General features: G+C 38.5%; 1 protein-coding gene across 1 annotated transcript; it reads right to left on the bottom strand.

Annotated features, from left to right (window-relative positions):
• Positions 1-281: 281 nt before the first annotated feature.
• Positions 282-14161, bottom strand: LOC582446 (negative elongation factor A). Its single transcript, XM_030985307.1, has 11 exons — positions 13924-14161; positions 13151-13322; positions 11195-11356; positions 10337-10423; positions 9556-9683; positions 8691-8760; positions 6860-6954; positions 4988-5108; positions 4040-4443; positions 3285-3384; positions 282-1495 (listed from the first exon to the last, which is right to left on the bottom strand). Exons 1-11 carry the CDS (start codon positions 14134-14136, stop codon positions 1317-1319), a joined length of 1731 nt encoding a protein of 576 aa, XP_030841167.1. The 5' UTR covers positions 14137-14161; the 3' UTR covers positions 282-1316.
• Positions 14162-14608: the final 447 nt, after the last annotated feature.

Genomic DNA, 14608 nt, shown 5'->3' with positions numbered 1-14608 from the left:
AATGGAATGAAATGGAAATGTTACAGCGCAATCCAACGTTTGGAACTAGTTCATTTGTATGAAAGCAGAAAAATCAAAGAAACAAAATGGTGAAAGTTTGCAATAAGTTTGTGACATATTCATGGACAACTCTCTCGTTTGTCATGAACAAAAATATAATCAATTTCTGTTTTTCTCCAAAGTGTCTTCCCCCTTAGGGCACTACTCTAAATATATTATGGATAATAAACTATTATAAGTCCTCTAGACAGAGAACACCCTCCCAAGTCATACATTTGGGAGAAAGGGGAAAGTTGTCCAGTACTACATCATGGTGACAATACTGATTCAATCAATTCTAAGTCCCAATATGTAAAGTGATTACAACTTTCAAAAATTCATAACTTTCTTAATTTCTGTCTGATTTCTTCCTCAGTTTCACCAGTATGCTGTTTGATTTTTTTGCTTTCTACTAGTTTAGTTTGCTGTTATGGTTGGATTTCCCTTTGAAGGAAAGTGTTGTCTTTACTAAGTAACCAAAGAATATTTTGGAATAGGCTGACTTTTCTACTGTACATTATCAGCTGTTCATTGGGTTCTATTCTCCTCAAAGCAGAACTGCACTACTTGTAGCTACTTGCGTCCTTTATATAGCTAACAATGCCTAAGCGGTACCTGTTGATCCCCTATGATCCCCTTTCTCTTATATTAATTGAGAGCTGAATTGATGAGATTAACACCTGCCAGTGCCCACGCAGGGAGGTCTAATCCCTCCTGGCCAAACTAGTGCAGAGGGGCTTTAAAGGAGTGGATACAATGTTTATTTCAGACCCATTATGACTGTACATGGACCAGGAACAGTCTCCTGACAAAGTCACTCCCTGGAAAGCTGTAGCTGACAGGTCCAATGCCACGTGCTTCAAGGATTCTTATAATAATTATATGTGCTTATATAGTGCCTAACACTTACTTTATCAGAAGTCTCTGCGCTCTACAATAATGCAGCATAATTACCCTGGCTGTAGCAGAGCAGCTGTCACTCGCTCTGCGTTTTAAGGAATAAATTCCTACCAGGACCCCATTCATTTCACCTGGGTGGAGTGCAGCACAATGTGGATGAATTCTTGCTGAAGGAAATTAACGTCCTGGTGTGAGATTTGAACTCACGACCTTATGATTGAAAAACTAGAACCAGAACCACTACACCATGACGCTTCCACATAGCATGTTTACCATTCATTTCTGCATACTACGTCCATCTCTAACACTTGGATTACAACCAACAGTTCTTTCTTTCGGGAGAGATTTAAAATAACTGTTCATGTCGGCTCTTCTCCTCATGATGCGATCGGCTTGTACTTCTTGTAGCGCCACCATTCTCCAGTGGTATAGTTCATCTCAAAGAAGGTATCAACGGACATGGTAGTCTCCTCCTTGGTCTCATTGCTACGGACGACCTCTACGTCTTCACTCAGTCTGATCGTAACGATGCTACCCTGCTGGGGACAAGGATTCTCTGTAGAGGGATCAAGGAAAGCGAGAATGAGTCACAAAGGTCACATATGAGGAACAAGAACACCATAATTTTTTTCTTTTTTTAATATTAAAAACTTGTATTGCTTCTTCATTTCCACAAGGAAATAACAAAAATACATCAATAGGCGTTTTACAATTAATAAATTCCATATTATATAAATTCACAAGTCAGAATCATAAATGTGAACAAAATTGGATGAAGGCAAATGAAAATGAGTATGGCCTTTTTAAAGATTACACCATACTTGACAACAATATAGAATAATGTTTTACTAAATGCAGTTGTTCTAAGTACACATGTAGGAGAATTCTTACAATGTAAACATGGAAAGAAGGGCTTTCTGACTAATTAAAACACAGATTCCAATTGTCCATAAATCCAATATTTTGGGGCATTTTATCATTAGTTTGGTTCTCGAACATTCCTTTAGCTTCATTTTGCAGTATGGTATTATGGTATTTAAAGCAATGCTGAAGTGATGAACTTTCACCCTAGAGTACTGTTTACCATCTCATGGTCAATTTGCCAACAGTGCGTAACCCAATACCTAATACCTGCTTTGCAGACAGAGGACTCGATGCGAGAACCAACAGTGCAGCGAGTTACGGGACCATACCTGCCAACCTGAGACAAGAGAAATTAGGAGTAAATTTTTCTGGATGGACTACGAGGTCGCGAACCACCGAAGGATTGGGGTAGTAGCCCGTAGATTGGGGGGGGGGGGCAGAGATGCCAACCCTATAGGATGGCTGTCAGTAACATTTACCATATTTGTCCGTAACAAATGGGGGTCTTTCCGTAACGCAAGACACCGCAGCATAATTTTCGCGCAAAACGTACACAAACACCCAATCACTCAGTCTTACTGCATTTCGAACCTACCATATTCAAGTCCAAAATAAAGATGTGCATAAAAACGTTTTTAAAAATCTGTTTCCAGTCAAAGGATCTCCTTCTCGGGTACTCGCTCTTTTGAGTGAATCCTTGATAATATTCAGGAAGAAAACACCTCGTTCAAGCGTCGAATGGCAAATTCGAATCCAGTCAAATGGCAGAGCTCGTATTCTACACACGCACACGTACACTCACCAGTACCACAGACACACCATACAGCCCAGGCCGCTAGGCCCGGCGTTCATGAACAACAACACACCGTATACCGCACTGCACTTGCAATGCGCCCGCTGAATCACCGAAGTCTTCGCTACTATATTGCGGGCGCCATGCGCACGATCATCTACCCCCATGCTCCCCTCAAAAGGCACGAACGCACGTAGCATACGTAGCGGCCGTGTTGTTTTGGAATTAAACAAGATGGCGGCGGACGGGACCATGTGCGCGAAAGTGTCTATCCAGTGTAGTCAAATTCAGTGAACCTATGAGTGAATGCGTGCGACATGCAGCGCTGTGTGCGGAGGCTATGTGATAAGGCGGCATTCGCTATATAAAGTACTTTTGTTTATCGTTTCCCCGTAAGGCGTGATCTGGTTATCAGTGCTGTGTTATGCTTTAGTCTTATGCAACAGTCGTTTGTTTTAAAAATATTTTAAAATTACAAAAAATCGGAGTTTTGAGGCATGCAATCGGAATTCGGAGTGGGTATGAAAAAAGCGGAGTAACTCCGCCTAAATCGGAGTGGTTGGCAGGTATGCGGGACTATACTGCTACAGCTGACCTGAGATGGCGCTAAAGGTGCTAGATTTTGCAGTAGTGCTTCTAGTACAGTGTGGCTTTAATAGTAAATACACTCTACTATAAATGTACTTACCTCTTGCTCCGGCCATGAATCCGAGAATAAGAGCTTTCTCTGGCCTGGTGACTTTGTTGGATTGCCTGAACATCTCCTGAGCAGCTCGCATTTGCTCTTTCTGTGCGGTAATAAAGCAAGGCAAATAAATAAATAATAGGTACAAATAAACCATCTCAAAGATAGTAAATGATATTTTGTTTTTTCTGGCATAAAAGGTAGGCAATACTAGATGTAAGTAACATACAACTTTCAGGCCTATGCCAAGGGACTAGATAAATGCATCCCCAAAGGGCAGTAGTATCATGGCAAAAAGATCAGAGTCATAATCTTAACCACATCATCAGCATTTTTAGGAGGCTAAATCAACCTTGTGTATTTTAGATCAATGTTTTGTTAAGTTTAACAAATTTGTGTACACTGTCTACTTCTTGAACTTCCAGCTAAGTACATCTCTCTTGACCTCACGAAGCCTAAATAGCATATAGAGGTGTCGTGGTCGAGTGGATATGTCACCGGACTGTCGATCACAAGGTCCGCGGTTCGAGTCCGGCCACGGCACTAATCATGTCCTTTGGCAAGACATTGATCTAAATTTGCCACACTCAACCCAGGTGATGTAAATAGGTAACTGGCAGGAATTAATTCCTTGAAATGCTAGAGCACCGTATGGCAACCGTGCTAAAGCCAGGGTAATAATCGGGAGCACCAGGAGTGTCAAGTCTGACAGACATGAGTGCCATACAAGAACCCACTATTATTATTAACACACTTACTGTTAGAGAGAGGTTCTTCTTCTGCCCAGTGGGAGGTTGAGCTGGTACAGGAGGCTGCATTGTGGGCGCAGGAAGTACACCGTCTGAAGCAGCTGGTACCGGCTTGGTGGCAGAGGGTGCAGCCTGTAATGGTGTCGGTGCTTGTGGTGCGGTAGCGAGGCTGGTACTGGGTGCTGTGAGGGTGCTTGGTGCTCCATATGGGTTCTCAGTGACGCTGGTGGTGGTAGCAGGTGCAGGCGGTGTAGGGTTGGTGCTTGGTGGTGCAGTGGCGGTGCTTGGCGCCTGGCTGATGATGGTGGTGGTGGTGGCGGCACCGGGAGTGCGGAACTGGGTTTGTTGCTGAAGTGACTGTTGGAGCTGTTGTGAGAGGTTCTCCCTGGCAGCAGCAGTGCCCGATGGTTGACCTATGGATTATCACAAAGAATACATATATATTTGGGTTCATCCAAAGTTTTCCCCATCCCTATGTGTCCTAGCATGATTTATTTGTAAAATCCCCTTGTTTGTCAGCCTCTAACTTTCGTAAAGAATGATTAAGGCTCGTGATTGGGGAAACAGCAGAGACAAGGACAGCACAAGTAAATAGAGGAAGAGAGAAAAATATATATGAAATGTTTCATTGGTAAAGTAACTACTAAATCTACTTGGTTATTTCATTATCACATAAACTTGAGTTAAATTTAACACTGAAAAGCTACGATAATGTTACTTCCCAATATAATTAAGTATATCTTATTACAATCGGTATTCTTAAAACCTAGAGAAACATTCTTCAATTCCTTAAAAGTCAATTTCTTTATTTTCGTAGAGAACCACAAGTAGATTCATTAGATATACACTTTGATTCAATATAATTTGATATGATATGATTTGAATTGATTCAAATTGATTTGAAATGATTTATTCAATATTAAAATCATTGCATCTAAAAGCTGAATTGAGAATTACCTAATGCTCCTAGTAGAGGAGAAGGCGTTGGAGGCTTCGCTAGCGCCACTATCGGTACATAGGATGGGGTAGCAGGTTGAGGGGTCGCTGGTGCTTGAGTTGTGGGAACATTTGCTGGCTTCTGTGGAGATAAACAACAACAAAAATATATTATTTCATGGGGTAGCAGGTTGAGGGGTCGCTGGTGCTTGAGTTGTGGGAACATTTGCTGGCTTCTGTTTAAATAAACAACAACAAAAATTCATTATCTCAGATGAAGGTAGAACCAAAAGAATTTGGGTTCTAAGAGTTGTACAATTTCACCATGCAACATCTATGGCCTTCAAATAAATGACATACATGTAAGTCTGGTAGGGAGCCATCTTAAATTTAGAGTAAAATACTTAGCCAAAAGTTTGAACTGAATAACAACTAGATGGAATTCGACTGCGCGCAGTCGAAAATGATGCCTCCGTCAAAGAGCAATTTTACAAACCAAAACAGAAGAAATTTTTCGAATTCAATTTCAATTGTAATCCATTGACAGGTTCTCAGAATATCGTGATAACAAGCAATTTCTCATATAAAGAATAAGCCCTTGACCTTTGACCTTATGAACCAAGAATCTACTCATGTAACATACATGACCTAATTTTGGCAGGACTCCATCAATCGGTTCTTGAGATAACGGGATCACGAGCTGTTTTTGCATACATAATGTGCGCTGTGGCCTTTGACCTTTGACCTCATGACTCCTAAATCTAATCAGTTCATTGGCTCTGCAAGTAACATACATGACCTAATTTTGGCAGGATTCCATCAATCGGTTCTTGAGATAACGGGATCACGAGCTGTTTTTGCATACATTATGTGCGCTGTGGCCTTTGACCTTTGACCTCATGACTCCTAAATCTAATCAGTTCATTGGCTCTGCAAGTAACATACGTGACCTAAGTTTGGCGGGAATCCATCAATCGGTTCTTGAGATAACGCGATCACAAGCTGTTTTTGCATACATAATGTGCACTGTGGCCTTTGACCTTTAACCTCATGACCCCAAAATTTAATCAGTTCATTGGCTCTGCAAGATACATACATAACCAAAGTTTGGCAGGAATCCATCAATCGGTTCTTTAGATAACGCGATCACGAGCTGTTTTTACATACCTAATGAGCCCTGTGACCTTTGACCTTTGACCTCGCGACCCCAAAATCTAATCAGTTCATCGGCTCTGCAAGATACATACATGACTAAAGTTTGGCAGGAATCCATCAATCGGTTCTTCAGATAACGCGATCACAAGAACGGGACGTACCTACGTACAGACGTACGTACGTACGTACGGACGGACGGACAACCCGAAAAAAACATAATGCCTCCGGCTACTTCGTAACGGAGGCATAAAAATGGCTAAGTATTTTATCTAAGCCAAAGACTAAGTAAAATACTCATATTTCAAACTTAAGTATGGAATTGAATATGGACCCAGGGCCCTCAAGTCCAACAATAATTCTGCTACTGACAGGGCCAGTGTTTATAGAATACAAGAAATGTGAAACAATAGATAAGAAAGAACAAGATGACGGAAGAAAAAGAAAGAAGAAAACAAAAGAAGAAAAAAAAAGGGAAAAAGGAGAATGGAAGGGGAAGAGTTGGGTGATAGAAACTATGGACAGAGGAGAAGCATAACAAAAGGAAATGAAATCATGAAAAACATACTTTTAACCAGATGATTGAAAGAAAGTATACTTTATTTTCTCAAAACATAGAACTAAAAAAAAAAGAACTATTACCCAAAATTCACTAAATAGAAATGACTGTTAATCTAAGTAATGACCTAAACATGACCTAACCATTAAAGAATTGTTTTTAAGAGAGTATGATGATCTTACATTGACAGCAGGTGACATGAGAGCAACAGCATAGTCTGGAGTCTGTTGCATTGCAGCTTCCTTCTCCTTCTTTGCTTGTTCAGCTGCTTCTTGTTCTGTTCATGAAAACAATACAAGATCAATAAATCATTATCATCATCATCTTCAACCTCCTCCTCCTCTTCCTCTTCCTCGTCACCATCGTCATCATCATCATCATCATCATCATCATCATCATCATCATTATTATCATCATCATCATCAATACCATTATCATCATCATCATCATCAACCTCCTCCTCCTCTTCCTCTTCCTCATCATCATCATCATCATCATAATTATCATCATTATCATCTTCAATACCATCATTATCATCATCATCATCATTATCATCATCATCAACCTCCTCCTCCTCTTCCTCTTCCTCGTCATCATCATCATCATCATCATCATAATTATCATCATTATCATCATCAATACCATCATTATCATTATCATTATCATCATCATCATCATCATCATCATCATCATCATCATAATTATCATCATTATCATCATCAATACCATCATTATCATTATCATCATCATCATCTTCATCATCATCATCATCAATACCATCATCATCATCATCATCATCATCATCATCATCAATACCATCATCATCAATACCATCATCATCATCATCATCATCATCATCATCAATACCATCATCATCATCATCATCATCATCATCATCATCATCTTTATCATCATCATCATCACCATCATCATCATCATCATCTTTATCATCATCATCATCAATACCATCATCATCATCATCATCATCATCATCATCATCTTTATCATCATCATCATCATCATCATCATCATCTTTATCATCATCATCATCAATACCATCATCATCATCATCATCATCACCATCATCATCATCATCTTTATCATCATCATCATCAATACCATCATCATCATCATCATCATCATCATCATCATCTTTATCATCATCATCATCATCATCATCATCATCTTTATCATCATCATCAATACCATCATCATCATCATCATCATCATCTTTATCATCATCATCATCAATACCATCATCATCATCATCATCTTTATCATCATCATCATCAATACCATCATCATCATCATCATCATCTTTATCATCATCATCAATACCATCATCATCATCATCATCATCATCATCAATACCATCATCATCATCATCATCATCTTTATCATCATCATCATCAATACCATCATCTTTATCATCATCATCATCATCATCATCATCATCTTTATCATCATCATCATCAATACCATCATCATCATCTTTATCATCATCATCATCATCATCATCATCATCATCATCTTTATCATCATCATCATCATCATCATCATCTTTATCATCAGCATCATCATCATCATCTTTATCATCATCATCATCATCATCATCATCACCATCATCATCATCATCATCATCATCATCATCATCATCATCATCTTTATCATCATCATCATCATCATCATCACCACCATCATCATCATCATCATCATCATCATCATCATCATCATCATCTTTATCATCATCATCATCATCATCATCATCATCATCTTTATCATCATCATTCTTGTTACTATCTTAGTGATTTCTGTCATCATCCTCATTATTTCCACTATCATCACAATCATTACCATGAGCATTTTCATCATCATGATTACAACATTACCCTGTAACTTACAATAGTCAAAATATTGTAATAATACAACAGTTACAACTACAATTATAGGAATGCAAGATATTTGAAGTAACTGCTGTCAATTTTTGAGTTATCATTTTTCCTTTTAACAAACCTGCTTGTTTCTTTCTCCTCTTTGCTTCTCGAGAGCTTCCACCAATGGGTTGCTCCTTGATATCCAGAAGCTGTAAAAGGAAGGAATATAGAAATAATTAAATGATATTATCTACTTAACTGTCTATATTACTCATGGACATATATACTATGGAAGACACAGTTTATCACTGGGAGGTAAGGAGCAAAATCAAAAGTTTAGTAAGATATGTAGCAGACCTCCTATAAACAAAATATTTATTAAAAAAAAAAAAAAATCTTGACTTTCTATTCATAATTCATTGGAGCACCTCCATGCCATAAATATATATGTGGGGTGTTTCACAAAGCCTTTATTCAATGACAAATGACAAAAATCAGTGACAAATCTGCTAATAACCAATCAGAAGCAAGGATTTCAATGGCTTATCATAGAAACTGTCATTTGTCACTGATGACAAGTTTGTGAAATGGGGCCCAGAAGTTGAACAAAGGAATATCCACTTATGGAAAAAATGATTGGCTGCAGACCCCCCCCCCCCCCCCTTATTGAAATGAAAAGTAATGGACAATCACTATCTAAACTGCATACAACTCCATGGAATTATTAACTTTTGCCATTCAAAAATGTAGGTCCCTGCTCTTTTTAACAACTTTCCCCGCTTTAGAGTAAGAAAATTGAGAAAAATAGGGAAAAATACGGAAAAATAGGGAAAAAATTGGGAAAAATAGGGAAAATCTGAGTAAAATCTGGACAAACAAAAAAAAATCTGGAAAAAAAATCTGGGAAAAAATCTGGGGAAAAAATCTGGGAAAAAAATAATCACAAAAATTGGGAAACCAATTTAAATCAGGTAAATATCAGGCCTGGTTGAAAGATAACTTACCTTGGTGCCTCCCTCTCTGTTGAGGGACAGTCTGCCGTGTTGTCTATTCAGCGGAAGGCTTCGATTGAAGGCTGGAGACTGAGAGGCTCGGAAGCTTGGACTGGCCTTAGGAGTACTCTTCAAAGGAACTAGATAGAGGATACACATAGAGAAGAATGTAGAATAAGAAAGACTTTCAAGTAAAATCCAATTTATATTGAACCCATTTTATGTATGAATGAATAGCAGAGGGCTGTCAAAAAGTAACTGCACTGTTGCGTGTAACATAGACCACTATGCTTACTTATCATTACTTATTATGCTGTACAATATAAAACACAACAAAATGAATACACAATAAGAACACTAAATTTGTGTCATTTCAGCCACATTGGTATTTTGAGGTGGTTTGTATTGCTTTGCAATATCACATATGAACAAGGCTAATTTATACACTTTATAATTTGGTTAATCTTTCTTTTAATATCCATATGACTAGATATAATAATGTCATGTATACTGACAAACTTATACAGTCAAACCTGCTTTCAATAGTGACCACCTATCTACAAAGACCACATTTTTTGTTTCCCTTGAAACTGGTTTCTCATTGAAACATGTACTAAAGGAACATGTCTACAAAAGACCACTTTTTGCGTCTCCCTTGGGCGGTCGCGATAGACAGTTTTGACTGTATATCTGCAAAGAGCCTGAATAAATCATTAACTAATAGCATCTGAAATACATTTAACAACCCTTATTGGCTCTTTAACAGATGATCTTAAAACTAAGCATGACTTACTATCATCAATACCCCTGAATCCTCCTCTAATCTTACTGCTGTGTGTGGGTGTCATAGGTTTCTTCTGCTGCTGCTGAGCTTCTAGTGCTGGGGAAGAAATTAAATGATATCCGAAATGATATAATAAACAAGTTACAAAGAGATGTCATTTGATCAACACTGTAGCAAATAAGCATTTCATATTATAGTAACAGTAGTTCTTAATTTGGGTCAGATGCGCGGTGCTCAGACAATGCAAAAAATGGATACGCTCAGTCTAATTAAGTTTTTGTACGAATTTTACCATGCAAAAAAGGTTATTTTATTGCATGCTCATAAACAAATAACAAAATATTGAGTGGCACGTGACATCTTTTCAGCCAATAGGATACTTGCTAACAAATCCCTTATTATCATATTCATATATATCATATGAGAGCAAGAAATTAGGAGGCTGTGTTAAGTTAACTTGAAGGTGATTTTAAGAGTTACTGCTCTGCTTCTTCTCAGAAGCCTAGCAGATATTATGATATTTACTACATCAATATATGAAATAATTAACAAAATAAAAAAATGTACAAGCTTTAATATTACTGAAAACAAATTTATTTCCTACACATTCTAATATATTTTCAAGACACACATAGCTCAAAACATGCAAATACATGCTCTTCTTTTCTATACTTACCCATTCATAAGTGGACAAAGCATGTGTATAATGGTGTAGAGTAAATCTTAATTCAATGAGAATCTTTATGGCATTCCTTAGCACACACAGAAATACGCCCTCCCCCCCCCCCCCCCCCCCCCCAAAAAAAAAAAGAAAAAAGAAAAAGGCAAATTGAACACTTCTCCTAATTCAAAGTTAAACTTTCTTACATTTCTGTAGCAGTTCAGCTCTGAGAGCAGCAGACTTTGGTTTTCTCTTGAGTGTGAAATGTTTGACGGGCGGAGCCTGCATTCCAACCAGTTGATTGAGGGCATTCTTGTTGAGATACATACATTCCATGGGTAATAACGAGTTAGTGTCTGTCGTAGCCACTGTAAAGTAAGTCAAACATTAACAAAGAGCATGATAAATCACAGTTGGTTATATGTGCTCCAAAAGAGAAAGTACCGTAAATCTCTGGGTATAAGACGCAAATAAAATCAAAAGTCGGGGGTGCGTCTTATACCCCTCCACCTGCACTGTGCCTGGATTGGCTGGCAATGTCTCCCAGCTCAGTCATAGAGGTGTGTTGACTCACCACTCGGAAGCTAGAACAACACTACCTGTATGGCCAGATTTCTGTTTGGACTTAAAGAATAATCCATCATCATTAGCAGGGGTCTTGTTAATTATTTTTGAAGGAGGTAATTTGAATTTTATAGGAGGTACCATCACTGCGAGGGAGCGAAGCGACCGAGGGGTGGAGGGTGGAGGGTGTGGGAGGGGGGTGTCCCCCCTCCCACGGTAGGGACCTTTTGGGATTTTCCACTTGAAATCGTGCAATCTGGTGCATACCTAAGAAGAAAATTTGTAGTTATCTTTCCTACCTTGTATTACACATATATTGTAATAAACACACATATTGTTCATGTTTAATATTACATGAACAATCATAACTCATAAGAAAAGTTATTAAGTTGATAATTATTTATCACTTTGTACCATTACTTTGTCATTTTTAATTAAACTGAGATGATGCACCATACTCAATCTTTCTACATCATGATTTGTTGAATACATGTACAGTATTTAAATAATGGGCAGCAGAGGCTAGATTTTGATTTTTTTTTTACTTGTGACTTTTATTTGGCTCCCCATATGAATTCTCATTTAATTAAAAAAAATTTACATGAAATTATTGAATACATTTAAGAATTTACTTCAGTTCCTGTTCATTTTATAATGTTATATCACTGTTTTCCTGACAAAGTGAAGACACTTTATTCAACTGCGATCGGAAGTTAGTTTTGAATATTCGCGGAGCGCGAGCCTGCATATATCATGCGAGCTAGCTGCGGGGGTCCGCCGGGGACGGCCGTGGCCGGCCTAAACTCAGCCGAGTTCAAAACTCTGTTGCCGATTTGCGCATCTCAGAATCTAAAGTACGTTGTCTCTAGACATTGCACGCACGTGTATAGGCCCCGGTTTCCGTGATCTTCAAATATCAAATCGGCAACGGATAGTTTGGTTACAGCGAGCTAGCTTCAGTTTTGTTATGATCAGTGTGTATTCTCGCGTGCACATCGGGATCGCAATGGGGTAGGGACGGGTGGGCTTGGCTGCCGCGCTGTGGGGGGAGAACTGCGATGTAACGTTAGATTGATAGGTCTAGGTAAGTACGGACGACGTCGCGTTCGTGATCGTAAGGGATTTCGTCGACTGCGGCCGTGTATGTGCGGCACTAATTATATCTTGGACGAAATTAAGGAAATTTTTGATTAGCATTGATTTAGATCTACTTTCTGTGATTTTTGCAAGGTTTATTATAGGAATTATAGCCGGTAAGAAACGAGTGAATAGGCGGCAAGTTTTACCGGTTACCGGCTTTAAACGACAGCCCTGCATTAGTTTTTAAACCTACATTGTTACTATTATTTGTGACAAGTTTACAAGCACAAATCGGCACCTTCAACTGCACCTCGCAGTTAAATAAAGGTCCTGCCCGCATGGGTTTTTGAACGCAGACCTGGCTTGCTGCCTATGGAGTCGGCAACAAAAACAATTAAACAAAAATTAAAATCATACACTAGTGCTATTCCAATTACATTGAGTCGACTGCCTATAAACGATCTTGACAAAGGAAATCAAACACAATAATGTCATGCCACTCTTTGACTGAAACTCACAGGTTTTGCGTAGTTCATGTAAAGCTTCTGCCAAGAACGGATGACTTTCCTCCAGCTCCAGATTGAGCTGCCCGGAGTCGGGATACGATCTCAGGATATCCGCTACCGTCACAACCCATTCATCTGTATCTGCCAGGGCTTGATGGAGGATACCACTCAGCTCTTCTTTGCACTGGAAAAAAGATCATAACAAAATATGACTACCATATAAGTTAAATCAAAATGGACATGTTCCCAAGCTCCGAGACGTCAAGTTAATTTGAATAAAAGCAGAAATTATTAGAGAAATAGATCACGGTTTGACTGAGAGAAGTCTGATGTGTTTGAAAGTCGATCTTGTTTGGCTGAGTTGATTAGCTGAAACTAGACGATTCCCAACTAGTGCTAGACTACATGTACACTGCTAGCACCTAGCAAAAAACTGATCACACAAAGGAAACTCAGCAGCTGTTTCTTTGGTTTTTAATTTATACTTGAAATTTAGCTTGGATTACGTTTACAAAAATAAGTCTAGACTAGATTCTAGATCTAGAGTCTAGACTCTAGTCTAAATAATAAATTATATTAACAGAATTGGTTTATGACAAGACTTATTACGGTCATTTATTCCAATTATATCACTCCTATGAAACAATGCATGAAGTCTAACCGTAAACGGTTAACAGTTAGGAGAGATCAACATCAACAAACAACAACACATCAATTTCAATTGTATGCAATTCAACACATCTGAACATCACAATCTTGTGAATACATGGGACCACAATACTCACTTCTTCTACTTTTCGCAGAGGCATGTGAAGAATGGCCATCAAAAGTTTGAGTTTTACAGTTGGGTTAAGGGTTTGAAAGCAATCATGTGTATTCCTCAGAACATCCTGATGAAGTTGAGTGCTTATACTCGTGATTCCAGACCAAAGATCGTCATTATCACCGAGTTTATTGTGCAGCCAAAGACTGGTGTCACTGTCCCGAACAGTCGCCATATTTTTAAATTTACACACAGACTGTACGCTAATCAGACTGTATATGTACGCTTCAATTTATCTCTCCCCCCCCCCCCTGTTTTATTACAAACTTCATTTATAGCTCATCTCCACATTCTTTGTTTCTTTATTGATTCTTTAGTTTTAGTTTAAACCTAATATTATAAATTGATTAATTGCATAGGGTCTATATATGTAGCTTCACTGTTTGTGTTAATTAATCTCAAGTTTTGCACATAAGAAGTACGAATCCTCTTGATCTTAAGCTGAGTCTTTCTAGGGCGAAGTTAGATATACAAGGTGTTTACCACATAATCACCTATGCTCACACCAACGAACTCGATGGCTCACACTCCCTTTCTGAGAAATCAGTGTGAAAGAATAACAGACGATCGAGAACTTGAATTTGGTTCGGAATGTATTGGGGAATTCGTCTTTGCCCAGCCCTCCTCTCTCCCCTAAACGTGCCATA

Source organism: Strongylocentrotus purpuratus, unplaced genomic scaffold (genome assembly GCF_000002235.5).
Source record: "Strongylocentrotus purpuratus isolate Spur 01 unplaced genomic scaffold, Spur_5.0 spur5_scaffold_15, whole genome shotgun sequence".
NCBI classification, from domain to species: domain Eukaryota; kingdom Metazoa; phylum Echinodermata; class Echinoidea; order Camarodonta; family Strongylocentrotidae; genus Strongylocentrotus; species Strongylocentrotus purpuratus.
Note: the sequence above shows the minus strand (reverse complement) of the source record. Positions and strands in the feature narration are given on the sequence as shown.

Bases quoted from the DNA above. Each gene is read 5' to 3' on its own strand.
- LOC582446 (XM_030985307.1), bottom strand. From the start codon at position 14,136: ATGGCGACTGTTCGGGACAGTGACACCAGTCTTTGGCTGCACAATAAA. The intron at 13,323-13,923 runs GTGAGTATTGTG...TCTTTTTTCCAG, and splicing joins CTCTGCGAAAAGTAGAAGAA to TGCAAAGAAGAGCTGAGTGG. The intron at 1,496-3,284 runs GTAAGTACATTT...ATCCCTCTACAG, and splicing joins ATTCATGGCCGGAGCAAGAG to AGAATCCTTGTCCCCAGCAG.